The 21,616-nt window shown below is 39.6% G+C and overlaps 1 protein-coding gene and 1 non-coding gene across 9 annotated transcripts in view; both read right to left on the reverse strand.

Moving 5' to 3' along the window:
• Positions 1-21,616, reverse strand: part of RTEL1 (regulator of telomere elongation helicase 1) — a 36,856-nt gene that overhangs the window by 3,952 nt on the left and 11,288 nt on the right. Inside the window, exons 16-36 of one of the 8 annotated variants that reach the window (XM_025142439.3) lie at positions 21,458-21,542; positions 20,253-20,385; positions 19,986-20,099; positions 18,494-18,534; positions 17,226-17,311; positions 16,916-16,993; positions 16,304-16,381; positions 14,633-14,776; positions 13,836-13,951; positions 13,160-13,283; positions 11,937-12,090; positions 10,444-10,509; positions 10,198-10,361; positions 7,564-7,659; positions 5,883-6,093; positions 5,071-5,208; positions 4,449-4,565; positions 2,405-2,647; positions 1,516-1,692; positions 834-1,019; positions 214-317 (exon numbers count right to left, since the gene is read on the reverse strand). In XM_025142439.3, the coding sequence (XP_024998207.2) occupies positions 214-317; positions 834-1,019; positions 1,516-1,692; positions 2,405-2,647; positions 4,449-4,565; positions 5,071-5,208; positions 5,883-6,093; positions 7,564-7,659; positions 10,198-10,361; positions 10,444-10,509; positions 11,937-12,090; positions 13,160-13,283; positions 13,836-13,951; positions 14,633-14,776; positions 16,304-16,381; positions 16,916-16,993; positions 17,226-17,311; positions 18,494-18,534; positions 19,986-20,099; positions 20,253-20,385; positions 21,458-21,542 (2,655 nt within the window). Of the gene's footprint in view, positions 1-213; positions 318-833; positions 1,020-1,515; positions 1,693-2,404; positions 2,648-2,680; positions 4,342-4,448; positions 4,566-5,070; positions 5,209-5,882; positions 6,094-7,563; positions 7,660-10,197; positions 10,362-10,443; positions 10,510-11,936; positions 12,091-13,159; positions 13,284-13,835; positions 13,952-14,632; positions 14,777-16,303; positions 16,382-16,915; positions 16,994-17,225; positions 17,312-18,493; positions 18,535-19,985; positions 20,100-20,252; positions 20,386-21,457; positions 21,543-21,616 lie in introns of those variants that run through there. The other 7 variants (XM_015296601.4, XM_004947130.5, XM_025142440.3 and 4 more) reach the window with 7 other exon arrangements.
• Positions 17,530-17,625, reverse strand: MIR1798 (microRNA 1798). The gene has a single exon (NR_035300.1). It is a non-coding gene; the product is annotated as a microRNA 1798 (primary transcript).

A 21,616-nucleotide genomic window follows, 5' to 3' on the forward strand; every position in this document is an offset into this window, starting at 1 on the left:
GCTGAGAAGAGTTCTGCCTTCAGTCACACTGCAGAACACAGAAAATAAAGATGACAGAGGAAATGTTCAAGTGGTGAACTTAAACATGGGGGTTTGGATTTTCTCTCTGTGAACAGAAGAATTTGATTTCCAGGGCTGTTCACATCGATCTCCTGAAAAGCACAGCATCTCCTATCAGTGTCAGGAAAAAGTGAAACTAATAAACAAGATAACCTTTAAGAACTGCTCCCAACATGTTTTGCAGCAAGTGAAGATGCACAATGGGCATTTTAAGGGCACATCATCCTCAGATTTGCAGTTAGGACACTGGTATCTTCCTAGAGTGCAGAGGGGGAGAGAGGAAGAGAGAGAAAGGAAATTACTAAATTCCATTAACCACCTGTGAAATTCTCATGCAACACACACTTCCACCAGTGCAATCTAGAAACCAGTGAACCATGGGTTTTATGACATTCTTTTACCTTAATGATGCAATACAGGGCCTTGTTGTATCACTTTTCATATGACCTCACTCAATTTCTTGGTGCTTCAAATCCCCATTTAGAAAGAAAATTTACATCCTTGCTTTACCAGGAAGTTGTTGAGAAAAATCTGCAAGTTCTCAGGAAACTATTACATCACTGTGATAAAGATAGTGAAGTACTTTGATGGAACAGATGCAGGTGGCAGTACAAATCCTACTCTGCAATCCATACGACACATTATTGCTCCAGTGCAAATACAGGTAGGAAGCAATCATAATTTAACAGATAATCAGCATAATTCTCAGTTCTGCATTTCTGTTTATTCCTGCAAATAACAGAACCCCATCTAAGAAGCTCACCTATACCTACCAAACTCTGGGTCCAGCTCTAGCGGTAAGCTAGGCACAACCCCAGGAGCTGTGGGTGCTCTCACATTACTGATTTCTTTAGATACTTCAGTCTTTGGTAACTCAAGTTTGCATTTCTGGCTGAGGCACGAGGAGGAAGTCTCTCCCTCATTTTTTTCTGGAACTTCACTCTTAGGAACATCCCCATCTGACCATAAAAACAATAGCACACGATACAGTATGATGCAAAACACAATTAGCAGTAAGTTCAGTAAGTTCCCATTGTACAAGAACAAAAGAATTTGAATAACTTTTGTTTTAACACCTGAAGTTTCTGGTACTGAACACACAACATTATTACTGGAAGAGGGTCTTTATGTTGAAATAATTCCATGGTAAACTATTCTTAGACACAGAAGACCTTGATTTTCTCTTGACCCTCCTAGGTGCAAAAAATTCTGCCTTCAGTCATCACCCATTTCACAGTTTAAAAGATAGCCCTATAACAGATTTTCTTCTTGTTTCCTCGTGCTTCCCCATCTCCCGCTGCCTTCTACCCTATGCTTGTTTGTTCTTTTACAGAACCTGGACATGGCCAATTGCTTTGATCTGCCTTTACATATCATTGTGTACCACAGCCAAAGCTGTCAGGCACTGCTCATCGTAACACTACACAGGAGCCTAAACTTCAGAGGAACACTCACCCTCACTTTGTTTAGGGCAGTTTTCTCTTTTAGTGAACCACCTCTCCAGAGTCACAGCACTCTTCTCACTCTGCATCTGCTGCTGCTTCTGTTCATCACCACCAGCCGCTCCAGTCAGATCTTTACACACCTGTCTGAACTGCTCTTTGTGATGAGGGCGCACAAACATGGTAAACCCTGCCCAAAAGAAAGCACAGTGAAACGTGTAGGGAAATGAATGGCTGACTATGGAAGAATGGTTATTTCAGAGGGAAGGAATTATTTGGAAGATGAGCAAAATCATCCCTGTTCCTCAGAGTATCTTCAGGTTTGTGGAGCACGTGGTCTTTTTGTTGGTTTCTGTAATTACCAAGCTCTCCTTGCTAGAAGGCAGACGAGTATTTGATACTGAAAACAATCTCAGCTTACTTGGAACTGAGAACTTACCACTGCTACAGCTAGCCAAGAGACCTGCCATAGTCAGGAGAACTACATTCAGTGAGTGCAGTAGTCTTATCTGAAGAACAACTACTCGTAACGTAATTGAGGAAGGAAAAAAGGTAATGAACTCACTTGACTGAAGCCAGCTTGACTGAAGGTTTAGACTGCAATTACTGACACGTTACCTAATTTTTTTCCATGAAGAGTTTCTAACTGAACAGAGGCAGCCTTCGAACCTTGGACATTTTTTTGCTCTCTGAATAGAGTTCATTTACTACAGCACTCCTGCTACTCCATTTATCTGGTTTGCCAGAGTAGAAGATGGAAGAGGAGATGTTTACCAATGCTCCAGGCAGTGGAGAATTTATAAACTAACTACTGAACAGGGGAAGGTTGTTCTTCACATGGGATCACAGCACCTACATACTATTTTCAACTGATTAAAAAAGGTTTTTAGAATAACCCTTACTTTGTAGGAGATGAAAGTCTTCTGGCCTCTCAGTAGTGAGGGCTGCTATCACTGGTATCATAGCATCATAGTCATCCGTCCTCTTGTAAGCCAGCAGTGCTTCATGGAAGCGGCTGTAAGCACTTTCCTTCAAAGCCTTTTTCACATCATTCAGGTAGGTCGTCCTGAGGACCTGGTGGTGATCTCTCCTTGAGCCTGACACATTTTTTGTGTCTTTGCTTGTAGCTTGACTGGTGTTATCCCCTGAGAGACAAAGAACATAGATGAGCAGTCCTCTGTACTCATTTCTCCTCATTCAGAGAGGGGTTCCTGAGCTACTTCAAAACTACTGCTGCTTGCACAGCCACATGCCCTGCTCAGACACGACCTTGGTGCTCCTGGCAACACCAACTGAGCAAATGAATTTTGGGGAACCTCATTAGCATCTTTGGGAGTTTAAAATCTTTCCAATGGAGCAGTGTGTCAGATGGTCACTGGGTGGGATGAGAAATAGGTAACACAGAAGAGACTGTGCATGGAGGTCAGCAGCAAATCACACTTCGTGCTATCCTTTAAAGGAGCACAAGCATTATAAATAGATGGCTTACCCAACGACACTGGCATGATACACAGGCAAGTAAACCTGACTGCAATTTTAAAGATATATTTCTTTTTCTAATACTAAGAGAAGAGGTGGCCTTTTGCACCTCCAACAGGAAAGCAAGATGTCAAAAGAGACCAACCCACCCAAAATAATGAAATAGATGGTACAGTGCAAGAGTAGCAGAGAAGACAGGTGTAGCCAAGAACATCTCGCTAAACCCTGAGTGGACTTCTCTTCAAAGTGTCAGTTTTTTGTTTCTGACAGGTTTTAGAGCAAAACAGTATGCTTTGCATACTAGAGGTATGTAAACATAGGTAAAATATATAATAAGCTGATTTAAATTAACCAACCACATATTTTGGTATTTAAATCTTTATCCTTCACAGCAGATAACGAACTTTTAAAAGATGGACTGACTTCAACTACTGGAAAGGGAAAGAAGACAGGTGTGAATTTTGTCTTTGGCAGCTTCTCACAGGAGCAGACCCTTCCCAGCAGGGAGTGAGTCACAGCACTACTACATACATTTATTCCTGCTATCTTAATTGCTTTTAGCAGAAACAAATTTCTGTGCAGATCAATCCCACAGATCTCAGGAAAAAAAAGAAGGTACCAAAGATTGTTTCATGCCCGAGTTCTTAAAATCCAAAATAAAACCAGGAAACTAAACAAAAGTAGTAACATGGCCTCACAGATGAATAGCTTTCAAAAGCCTTCCAAGAATCACTGGCTTTCTATTTATTTATTTTTATTTTAAAAAGAAAGGATTAGTCTGACTATTCTTTACTCTCTCTTCAGACAGACATCTAAGCTGCCCAACTATCCTACTCATTTCCTTGTAAGAAATGCAGAAAATTCCCAGCTGTTCTCAGGAAGATCAGTAACCAAAACAGAACTGAGCATTTGACTTCAAGGGTAAATACTGGACAGTAAGAGATTAGAAGGATACAGGTAGAGATTATGTGTAACTATGAGAATATATTTACTGGTCGCCGTTTCTGCAGAAAACGGAGTGTCCACACCGGAATTGTATGCATTCCTGATAACAAAACAGGAACTGCATTTTGTTTTATACCTAAATTCACACTGACCTCTCTAAAATTACATTCCCCAAATATCTCCCATTCACAAACCCTGGGCAAACAGGAAACGCAGTACTCTCATCAACTCACCCTCTCCCTCGCTGACAGGCATAGGTCAACACCTAGTGCAGACTTCTGTCTTTAGTTGGTTCCTTTCACATCCACCTTAGTAAAAGTTACTAACTTGCGTTTGTTTTGTACCATCGTTGCTGAAAATTCTCAGTTACCCTCACTCCTACCTACAGACAGTGAGCTGGTGCTGGTCCACTGTGCTCGGTGAATACAGGAAACACTGGTTCCCATTGGGAGGATTTACAAAGATAAAACAAAACATAACGTTATACCTTAGGACTGTGATTTTACTTAATACGAAGCATACCTGCACTGGTCTGTCCTGTTGTCAAGTGAAATCCTCCCTGGTTCAAGTGGAGTCCAGGATTCAGCTGACTGCAGGAGTTCTCTGAGAACGTTGTTTTCTGCCAGCTCTCTTTTTCTTCTGTTAAAGCAAACCAGTTTGTTAGCAGTGAACTTAAGGAAGAACGAAAACAGAATGATGTATTTCAAACTTTGCCACACTATGCTGGAAACACTTGAAGACGTAGAGGTATTCCTTTGTTTTGAGGGGATGAACCAACACCCTGCTCCTTTAGCATCTTACTCCTCCAGGATTTCAGAGGCTGCACCAGCTGTTCACAATTCCTGTGGCACTATGGTGTAGCAAAGCAGCCAGAGGAATGCACATAAAGTTTTGAAATCCACTGAGTAGGTTCAAGATACAAACATCAGTAAAATGCCCTTTTGAAAAAGGATGGCATCATTACTACCATTGTCAGAACCAAAGTGCAGGTATTTGTGTATGCTTGTAGCAAGGCAGGCAGGAGGATCACACAAAGCAGAGATTAAGCTTCATTTTGATTCATCAAGTTTGCTTTTCACCCCTTGCGCTTTTACACATTAGGTGCATCTCACTTTATGATTAGACAAGGTCCAAAGTTCCTCACCTATTTTCTTTGCCAGCCCCTCTCTCTCTTCCAGCAGGAGGCTGTGCTCAGGTTTGTAGCCACAGCCCACTCCGGTCAGATTGCAACATGCTTCATCAAACTGTTTTTTATGGTGAGGTCGAACAAACTGATAAAATTCTTTCATTAGAGAAAGGGGAGAAGAATAAATAAATACAAAAAAAAAAAATAATCAGTCCACAACACATAGAAAATGCCACAGAAACTTATGATGGTAGGACTTCTGGGTTAGTGCAGTTAAATAACTTATAGCCTAAATATTGTTCTTTAGTATTTATATCAGTACACTTAAGAACAACACAGAGTTAAATTATAGAGCAATCTTCCAGTAAAGCTGTAGGTGATAACTGTAATTTTTCCACTGTAAACAGGAAGCAATTTACACATCATCTCACTTCACTGTAAAGTGCCTACGGAACAAAACCTAAACCCCACTGCAAGCCAAGTGAACTTTATGTGTATGCAGCTTTAGAACACTAGATTGCCACATTAAGGTAATGGACGACATCTAATGTTCTCTTATTTGCATAGTAAGCAAGGTAAATTGGGAAAAAAATGGTGGCTATCATTCCCAAGTGCTCATATTCCCACTTCTTAGCCTTACATAGTTTACAACATGAGTAGCTATGCTTTAATTTTATTTTTGGCAGATGAAGTGACAGAAGAATCTGCCCCTCTGCTCATATGTACAATAAACGATCAGGGACGTTTTCAGATTCTCTTGTCCTCATGAAACAGAGTCTATTTAAAATACAAAGTCATGCCATGCAAATACACCAGGGAACTCATCATACCTCGCAACAAGATATGCTTTTTTTCATCCTCTGTAAAGAGGGAACTCATTTGAGATAACATAGTATTGAAGTCAGCTGTGGTCCTGTAGCGCTGAAGAGCCTCAGAGAAGAGATTGTAGCTTTGTTGGCTTAGGGTCTTCTTCACTGTTGCAATGTATAGGGTAGCTCGGGCCTTCTTTGGCTCAGATGGGTCTGCTATCTTACTGGCTAGCTGAGAAGACAGGAGAGCTTTTCAGTAGGCAGGATGAGAAGAGAAACAACTCTCAGGTGGATTCAGATGAAATTGATGCTTACAATTCTGCAACATTCTTTAAACATTTGAGACTTTCAGGAAGCAGAAGATATCTTAAATACTAAGTAATAATGACTGTGTGCCTTGGACTGCACATAGAACAACACAGTGCTTTCATATAATATGTTACTGTGATTCTTGTAATAAATGCAGTAACACAAGAAAAGCAAATATCCACATTCAACACTGGAAGGTGGTCCTGTATTTTGGTTCCTCTAACACACAGGCAAGCTAGACTACTCTCCAGCATTGGGAAACATTTATCTTCTATAATCACGAGCAGTTGGAACTTGAAAAAGATTCAAAACTAACCCTCCTTTATGAGAGTGCACATCACAATGTTCTTACTCAGTTCCAACATGTGTAACTATGACTCTTATCACACATTTTCAAGTCATAGGGCAACCTTCTGAGGCATAAGTATACTATTAATTTCCCCAGATGATTATCATATCTATTCCTAAAACATTACTCCTAACATCTGCATTTGCTTCCTCGTGAAAGAAAAGCAATGATATTCATCTTCTCTGCTGACAAAACTGACTGCTTCAGAGGAGCACTTCCTAGAGAAGGCAGCCAAGTTTCATTTCACAATTCTATTCTTAGGATAAGGCTTATTAAGAGAAATGAGGCTTGCTGCAACTTTCAGGGCTAGGCTGATTCATCGTAACAACAAACTGCAAACACAACCTTCTGCAATGAACATGCTCCCTTCCTCACACCTTGGCTGCCAGCACATCAGGATCTGTGACTACTCTATTAGCTCTGGATGCCAAGTGACTGGCAGACTCTGGCAGAGAGACAGTACCCAGTGGGACAGCATCTTCAATAACTACTGGCCTCCACAATCACTCATGATCCCCATGAATTTACCATGGCTCTCAGGCAACAAACTGCATCAGGATTTTTACCATGCTTTCCTCTGTCATCTTGGGAGACAACACAAAACAAAAGGGCAACTGCTAACATGGTGTACATCAATGCACAACAGGTGGGGTCACAATGTGATCACTTACCCAAACCAAGTTGGTCATTTATACTATTTGAGACTCTACCATTAATAAAAAAAGAACAAATCCACCCACCACATAGGGTGAATGGGAGGTGATGTTTCAAAGGTAATCACAGTCAGAGAACAAAGCTTTTCACATAACTCCACCTGAACCTTTGTGCTTGACTGGACTTGTGATGCCTAAATTTGAGAAAGAGCATGTCAGAAACAGATTTCAGATGTGCACTCATGAATATTTATAATTTAGAGAAAAAAACTAAATTTGTTTTGGCATCAGCATCAGTCCATATCAGTTATCTGTCTGCCTGGAAATTTTCAATTCAAATGACAGCATTCTACATATCAAAAGGATGGCAGAGACGCATGAAAAAACGTACTGGATTGTTGACTAGCTTTATTTTCTTCCTTCCTCCTTTCTGCTCATCTGTTAACCTCTTCTCATACTGAAGGGAAAGCGTTGACAGACGTTGTGCCTATAAATATTAATTGAAATAAATAAAAAAGTTCTGCAAAATGCTTTTCAAAGTTATAATCTACTTAGTTTAGTCATTTTGAGTAGTAAAGCTTGTTAACCCAGCTTGCGACACCACTCAAAGGTTAACAAAGTAACCTAAATTATTGCAAAGCAGACCATGGCACTTACCTTCTTTTAGAAAGTAATGATCTACTGGACATTTTAGACAGACAGAGCCAAGCAGAGGAAATCAGAGAGTAGATTCCTGATGAAGCAAAGCTGGGCTTACAGCTAACTGTTTCAGGGTAGGCCTGGGAGGGTACATAGGTGTGGAAGCGATGTCTCACACGCCCCCTCACTTTCATGCCTGAAAGTACTTCTCACTGAAGAAACTGTCATGACTTCTCTTGGGATACTGAGAAACCCAAGTGGTCTTGTAGGAAATATCAGGTCAGATGGGATGAAACAGTATTAGAAATTCCTACGGCTCAACAGGTTCTCTTGCATTCCCCATTTCCAGTAACAAACAGTTGCATTTGTACAACTGCGAGTGGGAACTCTGGCATACACAAAGCTCCAAAAGCCAAGTGCATGCAAACAAAAGGTGTGGAATTGCTTAACAGCAGTCTCCAACACTAGCATAAGTCAGTATCAAGCACACTACAAGCATTCATCTGAGTAACAGATGAAGCAGTGGGATAGCCCCATATTGCCCAGTGGTTTCTACATACCTGTTGAGAAAGCAGGTACTTCAAGTGATTTATTTCTTTGCTCTTGCCCAATAAAGAGTTTCTTAGTGAGTACGTGACTATCAGCCCATTTACAGAATAGTGTGGTTTATTTCTGAGAAGAACCAGTGAAATAACCGTACTCCACTACTCCACTGTGGCTTCTAAGTGTCTGTTCAGATCAAAGTTTGAGACAAACTGAACTAATCACACCTAAAGCAATAAAAACAAACAAAACTCCAGGCCAGGAGATTTGCCAGCTGCTGATAGTCAGAAATAGAGGCTTCAGTGCGCTCATAACACTGCAAGGAGAGTGAATTCCAGACAGATCTGAGCAAGGTAAGAACCTATTTAAATATATTCTGTATAAACGTCATGGAACAGAATGAACAATTGGAATGCAAGGTGCAAGTCGAACATGCACAATGCACACAGTAAGTCAGAAAAAGGTCCAGAGATATCTTTCCATTCTCATCCCAGACCACATATGAGCAAAATCTTTCATAGTACGATGCAGAAGACATAAGGCTTCCACAAAGTATTTCTCACAAGGCAAGAAAAAAACTCTCAAATCACTCTTTGAATGGACTGAGATACTATTTCATGTATTTTGGGTTTTTTTTTTTTTTTTTTTGAGAGGACAAAAATTTGTTTCCTTAGAAAGAAATTTTCCACCCAATAAAATTGTATCAGAATGACAGCAGCTTAGTTTCCACATGCAGGGTGCAAGGGTACAGTGCAACTTTGACAGAAGATAAACAGAATAGTACAGCTCCTATGATGGATAGTGAATAAAGCCATGAAAGCGCACAGACCATACTGTCAGTCCAAATGCACTAGATAGTAATGACAGCTCAACACTGGACTTGTAGCATGAAATCTGGCTCCCTCAGAGGCACTGCACATCTCAGCACTACACTGCCCAGACCTCTGATACCAGAGGTCACCAGTTTTGGTGCAGCACAGGATGACCACAGTCTTTTGCAAGCCACGGGCAAATAGTAATGCTGTACAGGAAGATGGACATACGAGCTGACTCACTGCCAAATCATTGAGACCATCAACTTACCTGACTTAAGGAAATCCTGAGCTAGACCAAAAGCAGTGCAGCTGTGTGAACAGGACACTCTTCTCAGAGTGACAAAGCCCCATGAGATGTGCTCGGCTTTCCTAAGAATGAGTTCAGGTGTGCACACACCACATCATGATTAAGGTGCCCATGGGTGATGGAGCTGATTTCTCACCAGCTACACACAAGCAAAACATGCTTTGTTTCTTCAAGCTTGTACATTTCATCTGTCATGAATCCATGTCCATTTATATGCTTTAGGGCTTCTTAAATACTCCTCGGATATTCCTTACACACTCGCACCTTCCCTTAAGCATGTTCCCCTAACGAACTGCTTAGGTAAGTTGTTCTAGATGTTTCTGGAGTCTACAATCTAGTAATCAGTCAAACCCCATGGTTTTTTTTTCCCCATCTGTTACCTGTTCACATCTGCTGACACAGATTCCACTCAGGTGGAACTGTGCCTTTACCAACCTCTACTTTAAGAGCTCTTTGCTCCCCAGACTGCATGGTTAGCTTTCAGAACCTACATGGTCACCAGTTATGGAGCACAGTCTAAATACGTACCCATTTGTTATCTAATTGGATGTGGCAAGAAATCTCTTTGTTTAACTTAATTACAAGAACCTCCAGATTCTGATGCTATTAGTTTTTCCTCAAAAGACAGTTGAACTGGTACTACTAAATCAATGCCAAACTCATTTTGCTTTGGAGCCTACAATTTTTACTTGTAATTATTTTGCTGCAGCATGGTCATTACCTTTTCCTCCCCTGACAAACCATCATCTTCCTCTGCCTCTTTGCTGTTCTTCTCATTGCGCTCCAATGCATCCAAAAGCCCAATACATCGTCTTCGAGGTGAGTTCATTTCTTGTTCATACTCTGTACAGAGGTTGGATGCTCCATCTCCATTTACTGGCACTACTGCATAATGCAGATAATAAATTAACATTTTTGAACTTTCTCTTGCATTCTCTTTGACTTAGCAATGACTCAAAAACCTTACTGAGCAATCCACAAAGATGTGTTGTTTCATCTCCTCTTCCATCTCTTGCAGAGCTGCTTTCTATGACTTAAGAAGAAGACTGCCTTGCTCAACCATTTCCAAAAATCTCTCAAGCATTTGTTACTACAATTTGAGGTACAGATTTAAGTCAGGACTTTTCTCAAGCTTCTCCTAAAGGGATATCATATTTAACCTTAAAATGGCTTTGAATCAATGTAAAATAAAATCTCTACTGCCACAGTTGCCTGTGTTTGAATGCTATATTTTATGGATTTCCCTGACAAAACATGAGTCCCTGCTCTTAAATGACTCACTCACTAAAAAGTTTTATTGTTATTATTTTTAAAGGCAACATAAGAGATGCTACAATCTCACAGTATTAGCAGCCATAAGACACAGCCACCATCATGTACCAGGAATACATATCCTCACTCTCCAAAATTCATATGCAATTGGTTTTAAATATAAGAATTTGGTGTTAAATTAGTATCAGTTTGCTGCTTCAAAAAGGCATTCTCTTCAAAATACATTTCCTCTACCTGGTAAAATGGGTTACATAGAGCTGTTTACTAAGAGAAGTAACTGCTTTGAGAATCTAAGTATACTTAACTACAAAACAAAAATGTATAAGTAGTAAGAAGCTGGTAGCCAAAGTTAGGATTACAAGTGTAGTTTGGTGTTACAGCTAAGTGCCATTAAAAGCTTACAGTGAAAGAGTTACATAATTAAGCTTTTTCCCTCTACCTTCATTTCAGTCATGTATTTCCAACCCATCCTTTGGGAATGAAAAGTAAACAGTTGAGTAAGCTCAGCTGAATTGCTCTGCAGCTGCACAATAGATGGATTCAACATAACTGCACAGATGGAAATCGAGGGAGAAAAAGGTGGTGGCCAAGACAACCTCTTTATAAATGACAACCTGCAGTCAGACTGGCTTAGACATTAAGTGAAGTCTCATCCTCAGACTCAGTCTTAGTCATAACTTCTTTGGAATCAGTTCATAAACAGACTTCACTGTGCTGTTCAGAAATGAAGCAAAACAGGCTGGAACATTCTGAAACAATCTCTGATGTGAGAAATCTATTACTTCGCATTAGCTAACCACAACTTTTAAAATACTGTTTTCTTTGAAGGCCAACACCCTCTGTTTTCTTACCCAGATCACTATATAGGAGTCACTCAAACTAAAGGATGGAAGAAGGATATATGAAAGCCAGTGCTAGTCAGAACAGCGTTCCAGTTTTTACTTTTTGAACAAAGATATTCCACTAACTGTCCTGCAGGAGACATTCGCAAGCCACACCTTTGTTCTGTAGTTGCAATTGGCACTCTGACTTCCTAGCACCAAGCTACGTCCTTTCTGACCAGACTAACATTGTTCTTTGAGTCCTATGCATTGTCTCTCCCATTCCAGTTTCTAGTCCCTTACTCGATCTTTCCTGCTTTATCTTAAAACAACAACAGAAAGTGTATCTGTGAGGACACCAACCTACCTATCCTTTTCCTCTTCAAACTGGGAACATGGTCATCCAAAATTTTGGCTTTCTGCAGGGAGAGGATCCGCTCAGATGAAGTAGAAGGTTCCACATCATTTTCACTCAGGGTAACAGCAGAGCCAGAAAGGCATTGTGCCACAGGCGGGGGCATCTGCAAGCAGTTTACAAAATGTTAACAGTAGACAAAAGCCACTTCACTTCCTTTGCAACCAGAAATCCTGCCAATGACCTGAAGACATCACATTTGTCCCAAAAATCTTTTAACAGTAAGATTGTTTAAGGGCTCTGGATTTTTGTGCTTTTGATGACAGGATCAAATAACTAGAAGGTGACACATACAGGCGAAGTATAGTAAGCAGGCTTAACACTAAGCAATTCTTAGAACAGAAAAGGCATGCACCACTGTTTAAGAACAATTGCTTCCTAACAGCACTCCTGCAACATCACTCCTTTTGGCAAAGCACACTGGGCTGAGGTTCCTATTTACGATAAAACTCCTACTTATCATCAAAAAGTATCATCAGGTCATCCAAAAGTCTGAAACTTATGATTTTGAACAACTTGTATTTGGTCAAAGTATCTTCCAGGAAATCATTCAAATCTGTCATGTTTATTTTAGTCCCAGTCTCCATCTGGAGGCCAAAGAATTCCCCATTCTGGGTCTCAGCCCATTTCTTGCTACGCCTTTCTCCAGCACATTACAAAGTCAAGGATTAACTTTTATACCAAGGAACTACTACTGAGAAGAAGAGTTTTTTAATGCAAAGGGAGACATCATACTAGTAAAGAAGGCCCAGCCATAAAATGTAATAACTTCTGGGTTTGTCTCACTCTTCACACCAGTCAGCTTAGATCTACATTTAAGGGTTTGACTGGTTCTTTGACGTATATACCTTCTCCCAGAGGGCCAGGAAGTTTTTGTACTTTTTTGATACTAACATCAGTTTCTGTATTTGTATGCCATCCAGTGAAGACACTATTTATTTAGGAATGACTGGAAAAGGAAGTTTTTTTTGTGATCTAACCTAATGAGCTGTGCAACATGACACCATATCCTGTCATAGCTCACTCAGATATACTTCCTTTTCCACAAAGCTTCCAATGATGCCCCAAAAGAAAGGTTGTTTAGAGTTGGCTCCCTCACCTCTCTCACATCTTAGTATTTCCATTACTATAAAGAAAAAAAGCTTTTAGTTTGTTTGCTTCTTAAAGATACTTGCAATTTCTTGAGCAACACGGAAGAAGACTGAGACACTTCTGACTGCATGCCCAAAGTTGTCATAAACATTCACATAAGGGCGGACCCAGGAAGGCAGCTTGCCTCTTACATTATCAGTTGTGAATCTATGTAGGATTAGAAAAGGAGATAATTATTTGCCAGATGGCCTAAACGAATTAAACAAATGCTAGGACAAGGGAGGAACAGAAAGAAAACAAAAGATTGAAACACTGCAGCAAAAATAATACTCATGTCTGCACACAGGAGAAAAGGGTTTTGTTGTTACCATGTACTGTGCCATCACCCAATTAAAGATTTCATGGTTGAATGATATTAACTATGCAACAGTAGTACTGCTGGCCAACATCCCCTGTCAGGCCTCAGCATTGAGGGCTATCAACTAAATTCTTGTTGCTTCAGCAATACAGTCTTTCCTTATTTTCATCTTCTCCAGAACTGCAGTTCTGGTGGCTACCTTCTCAAACGAGAGATGGAGAAAATATAAAACAAAAAAAGTAATAAATTACCTTCTTGAAGCAGTGCAATTATTTTACACATTCAATTACTCATGAATTGTAGCCTTCTCCAAACAGTAACGCAAGCACACTTACAAAATACGAATAAATGCATTGGGATACAAAGTTGATACAGGTTTATATCTAGAGCAAAGGTTTCACCTGTCATCACATAGGAAGATAGCACCATAGTCCTGGCGATGCCTGATGACTCTGCCAATAGCCTGGTTAACAGCTCGGGAAGCTTGCTGATTGTACCACTGATGCCCAGATAAACACTGCAATATGTGGGAGAAACAATTAATATCAGTCACCAGGTAAAACACTCTCTGTGACACGCAGTCACTACTTATTTCTAAATCACCTAAAGATGCATCAAGAAGATCTTCTGAAAAATCTCTCAAAACCTAGGAAAGCCAAATTCAGGTTGAATCAAGTATCACAGCTGGGACACAGAAAACTCAAGTGGTAACATACAACTTCAGGAGCTACTCAGTAGATGATGCACTGACTTCCTTGGCACTCCAACAGGTATTAAATAATACAGTGAACCTAAGAGCTAACCTGCAGGAAAATAAACTAAATTTATAATGCCATTCATTCTCGTGTCTGAGACAATACCAATAAGAAAAACCACCACAAACAAACCAACCAGCACATGCAATTCTTCTTCTCACCCTTTTTCTGCAAAAAGAAATGCATGCAAAGACTTTGATCCAGATTTTAATTACACTGTTTTTCGAGCCATATTTGATTGCAATCGTGTCAGCAGAGAAATAATGTTAAGGGTCCAAATTCTCAGAAATATGTGAATATATTTGTGACAAACTCCTAAGGTTGTCTGACATTCATGATCTCACAAGGCTGGGAAGAAAAGCCAAAATCCATAGAGACAAGAAGGAAAAAGAAAGGCACAACAAACCTGCAAACAGCCAAAAGCTATAGCTGCCCAGTATTACCTGTGCACCCATGTTGCTTTTTTTCATTTCATTCAAGAACTGCATCTTTAAAACAACTCTGGGCTCCCACCGAGGAGGAAATGGAAGGCCAGTAATGATGACTCCTCGTCCATTCATGTCTGCGAAGTCCAAGCCTTCGCTGGCCTGAAGAGAGAGGGGTTTTCATGATCAACAGGATCTGAAGTGATATTTCAGACAAGTTAAGCAGTTGTTGGACTTTTTTCCTCCATTAAATTAAGTGCCTAGCCAAGTGCAGTGAGCAAATATGTTACAAAGAGTTCCAACGACTTTTTGCTTTAATGACTATGACTTTAAACTTGGCATTTTCCTCTGGGAGACTGACAAATTATACCTCTGCCAAAACTATTAATTAATATGTGTCTTATTCCTGTATAAGCAGAACAGCTGTATTCAGACGTCATCTCAAACGTCAGTCAGAACATCTCATTCAACATTCCATATCCTTAATTGTTAACAAGATGGAATAAGAACATGGCAAACTGGTGATATTAAAAATAAACTGAAAAAAATTCAAAGCAGTAATTAAAAGCTACGAAGAACCTGCTCAGAAACCACAGACATTACTAGCTGTGAAGCTTATATGTTTCCATCTGCCCAAGTAGCTGTCACTCCCAGCCCTGTATATGCTTGTGTCCTGTGCTGTGCTGGCAAACTAGTTTGTGAAATGAACAAAACCACAGAATTGAACAGACTGAATAACAACTCATGGAAAAAAAAAAAAGTTGGCTTGTTCTTTGGCCAAAGTTGTTCTCCCACCTCTTTTACCATGCTGCATAAACAGCTGCAATAGAACTTATGGCAGGAATGGGTGGGTGAAATGACCAACTCTACTCTGCTTAAACCAGCACTGTCACAGGAAGAGCAGCCACAGCACGTCTTTGGCAACATAACTCTTCTGGTTTATTTTCTCAGACGTTTCCAATTTTGCATTCATACTATTAATCCTACAAGTACAATAACCTAACTGTTCTTCAACTACAAGCTACTGCAAAGCACTGTCTCTCCACAGATGCTGCTCCTCTCAGAGTGATACACTGCTGTTGGAAGGACAGGCACATTCACTAGAATCCTGCCCATAGAGAGCTACATTTTTTAATTGATCCAACAGCTACTCTGAAGAAATGCACTAAAGGCTCAGAAGAGTTTCTCTTGGTAGACAGTAGCAAGAAGTCTGAGTAATTTGCAACATCACAAACGTTTCCACTGGTATCATAAATCAATTTATCAACACTTAGATGAAAGGCCACCACTTGCATCCATGGGACTTGAAATTAACATTCATCCTCAAAATTGAGCAATGTTTCTGGTTTTAATCAGTGTCGTTCCAACATGCACGGTTACAATTGTTTCTTTTAATTCTCCTCCAAAATTATTCTCATCTAATGAGTCAAACTTTCTGTTCGCAGCCAACAGGAAATGTAAGTATCATGATGCTCATCCCCTTTAGAGAGCTCTGAGATGTCTCTCTTTAATAAAAACAGGCATTAAACATATATATACTTGACATAAATTTGAAAAGGCTTCAGGGCAGTCAACTTCCCCCCCCCCCCCCCCCCCCTTGACTATGGTTACACAACATAAACATCCTTGTTAAATTCAAAACGATACGTAATCTGATCGCAGATAAAATAAATTCTCAAGTTACATTACCTTCCCTCGACACACTGCCAAAAAAGCAGCTCCATTGGACTTAGGGCAGGCAATTTTACTGTAGTATGCATCCATTACCTAAAAGATACAACAAGGTTAATACAATTTTTGCTTAAACTATCTCCATAAAACTGGGCAAGTATAAAAGGCTGACATCAGATACTTCTGATTGAAGTAGACCGTGGACTGTACTGTATTTCTCCAAATCCCTGAACAGAACACGCAATCCAGGAAAGCAATTCAAGGATATTACTAACTCTTAGAAGCACACAGAGCAGCATAAACAAGCAAAACGAAAGCAAGAAACTGAAAACTTAAATAATTGAGAAAGCTAGGATGGGACTTTGTATAATAATCAACAGCACATGATTCAGTGGCAAGCAGACAGCACTGTTACACTACTGGATTTCAAATGAAGACTACTAAATCATGCACAATTCCATGGAAGAGTAAAGGACCGTTGAATAGAAAACATACAGTTCAGAGAAGCTCTCCAAACATTTCTATTTTATTCTAGGAATGTGAAGTTAACACCGAAGCACAACTTAGAGAGCTACTTAACATCACAATAGCTTGAAGATGTGTTACAGGTATATAGTGCAAATTCCCTACCTCTGCAAAGCTTCCTTTATTCCTGGGTTCCACAAACATTGGCTTCACTTCTTCTATTCTTTTAGCAAAATCATGCTCCTGTTGGACACATAATGAACATATCAGAAATGCTCACGTGAAAGTAAACATCTACCAGAAATTCTCGTGAGAAAGGAGGTGCTCAGACTTCCCCCACCATCTGCTCCTCTCCATGCCAGACACATGGAGATGTGGGCAGAAACGTTTTTAATAAGCATAGTTAAATAGCATAACAGCAAACTGCCTGAAGCGTGCAACCAAACCACCTAGAAAGGGAAAACAATTAACGTACTCTCCAATATTCCAGGCTCTTATCCATGACAGGATATGATGGGAAAAATACCAGCAATCCATGAGGTACAACTCGCACAAGATTACCTGCAACAAGATAAGCAAATGAATAGTTCAGGGCAATTTTCTCCTGACATGGATTGCAGAGACCATGCAGGAAAAAAAAAAAAGCTAACAATATGGCTTATCTCCAAAATCTCTCCTGTCTTCTTGACATGAAGGTGGGTGCCTTAGGAATTTTCTTTAAATCCTTTCAATAATCTTGTTGTCAAGCTAGAAACTCTAGACTTTGGTGTTGCCAATAGCTCACTTTATCCCATAAACGCTACACTTCTGAAAACCACTTATAGCATTACAGGTTTTCTAAAGTGTCACGTTAACTGAATAAAACTAATTATGAGTACACCAAAGATGATGGAAGGAAGAGACAACACCACCTGCTGTATTTTCCCATGTGACAGTAGGATCTATTTTCAGATCTGCTTTTCTTTTTCCTTCTTGCTGTCTCCATTCTCTATCCATTGCAATTTAAACATTCAGAACAACAGATGAAGTACCTTAAGTCTGACTTTGAAACTTTACCTGTTATACTCTATACCACACTGGGAAATCATTCAGCTGTTATTTTGTGAAAGCATTTTTCTAAGTTCACCACTGAGTCCACGTTGAACGCCTCAGAACTCTCTCCTCCTTTTTGCTTGTATTCTCTTCCTTCAAACTTCTATAGATTTAAGATTCCCATACTGCAGTCAGTCTACACAGACACTTCTATTTTATTCTGTTCTCACACATTAAGTTTCACAGTTCTAATATATTCGTAAAACACGACCAAAATAAATGCTGAATTAAGATTAGCTTGACAAACTACATTTACATACATCACATGAAATCCTATCAGCTTCTTGTGATCCTCAATTGCTCTGCGAAGCGATGCTTGGCAGCATAATCTCTGTGCATCTATTTTCTAGTCTGCACTGCTTTCTCATCACGTTGAAGGATATTTGTGAACCAGAGATAAACAGCTGACAAGAAAAACGAACTCCTAGCTTGGAGATATCAAACTGATTTTCATACACAACTATGGTAGCCAGCTGGTTGAGCTAACAAGAAGATACAAACAAAGAGCAGACAGCACTTAGATACACAACGAAGTCTTTTACCTTCCTCTGTCTTATCATTTGTTTCCTTTTAACATTTCAGACACTTTCCAAGCGATTTCTAAAAATGCTGTGCAGCAGCCTGTTTTTGAAACCCATACCCCTCACTTACCAATGGTTTTCCCCAGAGAAGATAAATAGTCCTCTGAAAATCTGCACAGAAGAAAAAAAATCAGGTAACATTCACTCTATTTTCTTCTGTACATTTTTTGTGCATCTTGACTTCCTCTGATATTGATCTAAAATAGCACATTAGTATGCTCCCAAACACCCACACCAAGCAATACTGTGACAAAGTGATACTATTAAATCTTATCACTGGCAGTCACGTGCGTTTATGATTAATACCAACATATTAAAAACACAAGTTCTGCAATAAAAGTTTGTAGATTAGTCTGTGAAGCCTGACTAACGTTACAACAATTTAAAATAATTACAGATAAACCAGGTGTGGTGAGGCTGCGGGGCAAAAGGGGTAAACTTGGTTACTACGGTTATTGTTTACTGCACAGTGAATCACTTAATTTGATTGAAAAAAGCACTGTTCTACAATGAGCTGCATTTATCTGTTTCTTCCAGCCCTGACTGACATGTCACCTGTTCTCTCATGCCCTTATGCCTCTTTCTTTTCAGTTCCACGTAGTTTCTCATGCTTAATTTTCCCAGGAAACTTAAATACGCAAGGGAAAAAAAAGATCCACATTTATAAGAGCTATAAATATCAGTATCACCAAACAGCTGTTGCCAAAACATAGCTAACACTGTGCATTCCCTTTCTTCAAAATGGTGTTTTAGGCCAGAGGCAGGGAAATCCCCAACTTTTCCTCCTTGAAAGACGTTATCTTCAACAAAATACACTGAAACCAAGCTTCCAGAAGCAAGAATCACCATCTGCGGGTTTTCCAGGCTTCTTTATCTTCTGTCAAAATCGTTTAGAATTGTTGAGTCCCTTTCCAGTTCTGTGGAACATCTGGCACGTTTCTCATTCATGAAGTAAAAACTCTGTGAGATCTATTTTTGGGTCATTCTGTATTGCTGAACAAGAGCAAGCTGGGCCAGCAAGCAGGCAAAATTCTGTAATTCTCAGCTAGAGGTACAGGTATAATGCTGAAACTGAAAGAGTCTCAGTTTCTGAAAGAATGAGCCAAGATAAATAATGAGGAAGAAAATTAAATGGAAGAACATTCATATCCCACACAAGGAACTATCCTCATTTCCAACTACCACAGAAGGATTGGAACCTAGAACGCAATAGTGGCACAAAGGCCTTGGCACTCTTTTGTAACTTCAGGGAATTGGTAAGCACAGAAACATTTGCTACGTGCAACAAAGCATGAAAATACCTCTTGAAATGATATGCTGAGATCTCAATGAGATTAACCTATTACGGAATAGAAGTCCGCATACAATGAACTTATGTGTTTTAGCATTCCTTGCTGGCACTGCTTTCATCTATTTTACAGAAAAAGCAGAAGGAACAGAAAGACAGACAAAAAAAATGAAAGACCAGATAAAAGAAAAACAAAGACTTGGATATGTTTTTCCTAAGAGGGTAATGAAGAACTCAAGGTTTCAAAGCAGAATTCCATACAGAAGTTCATTACCTTCTCTCATAAGCAGAATTGAGTACAGTTCCATCAGGTCCTTTGGGAATGATTCCAACCCAGAGCTGGCGTTTATCAATAACATGAGGATTCTCCAAGAGAACAGGAAAAGGGCTGAAGAAACACAAAAGTGAGACAAGTCATAATCCCTCTATGACTCTCTACTAGCTGCCAGTCCAGAACACTCAATTAGATCTGGGAAAAAATAATTAAAAAAAAATCATTGAACTTTCAGTAATGTCACTGCTCACATACCCAGGCACTTACATCTGCATTTCCATTGTAAACGATGAGAGAGGGGAGAGAGTCCCACTAGTAAGGATAATTGTCCTGACTCCCTGTCGAACAAGCTCATGCATGCTATATCCAGGGCTGAAACACCAATAGCTTAAGGTCTTTCCTGTACCAAATAAAGTGAAAACAGTAAGAAGGCACACTGCATAGTGGAAATATGGGATATGACTAGCACATAGTAGCATATGAACTTCTAAAACTAAAAAATCTTGGCATATGAAGCTAAAATTCCAGGTGTACGTGTTTGGTCCTTGGTCCTTCCCAATTGATTATGATTATTCAAAACAATTTAAGAAGTCAATGCTCACTCATACCTTTAAGTAGATTCTATTACCATAGAATCATGGAATGGATTAGGTTGGAAGCAATCTCATCAGCTATATCACTTATCCTCACCAATCACAGTCAGTAGACAATTATGCTCAAGTAAACTATTTCTACAAATATATATAGCTATTCTTAAGAGGTTTGCAGTATTTCCATGAAATATGCTACACAACTACAGAGAAACTACAGATCTGATCAGTCACCTCTGGCCTCTGTCAGGTTTACATATAGTACAAGTCCCAACATATTGCTAGGCTGTTGCATAAGTACTTGCAAATAGTTTTTATTTTAGAAGCAGCTATAGCCATATGTGTTTGCTACATCACAGAAGAATGTTGTGACTGCTTTCTATTATTTTTATGTACAAATCCTCCAAATTATGCAATAAATCTAGTGTTTCTGCTAGCCTTTCCCTGCACACTTAGCAAAATCCACTTAAAATTATTCCTGTAACTTGATACACTGATTGAGCAATGTCCCAGGAAAACAATAGATGCAGAATAACAAACAGCACGTTCTGCTGCTCAGAACAGCAAAGGGAATACGTACTTTGTGGAAACACTTATGTGGACATTATGTGAAAAAACATTAAAATTGAGGGAAAGCATTCTTTGAAAAACATTGCTTTTGTCCTTAACAAAAGGACTTCTGTAAAATAAATACTTATATTCCTGAGAGCATTTCAATGAATAATTAAGTAGACATTTACGAGGCAAGGTATTTACAAAGATCCTTGGAAAGCATTCTATTGAGAAGGCTTAGATAAAGGACATCCACGTCTCTTTAATAAGAGAGGAGTTGAATTGTTTTCAGGTCCAGCTTTTGCATGAACCTGAGTGTGAGCTCTGTACCTTGTTTTTTTGCAGCTGATGAATCCCAGAGATCTGTCCTTTCCTTCTTCTTCTTCTGATTACTGTTATCCAGATGAATGTGTACCTGAAGGAAAATAAGAGCAACACTCCTAGAGACTGCTGCAGAAATGAATTTGCCCTTCATCCTTCCCAAAAGCT

This window comes from Gallus gallus, chromosome 20 (assembly GCF_016699485.2).
Source record: "Gallus gallus isolate bGalGal1 chromosome 20, bGalGal1.mat.broiler.GRCg7b, whole genome shotgun sequence".
In the NCBI taxonomy this organism is placed as follows: Eukaryota; Metazoa; Chordata; class Aves; order Galliformes; family Phasianidae; genus Gallus; species Gallus gallus.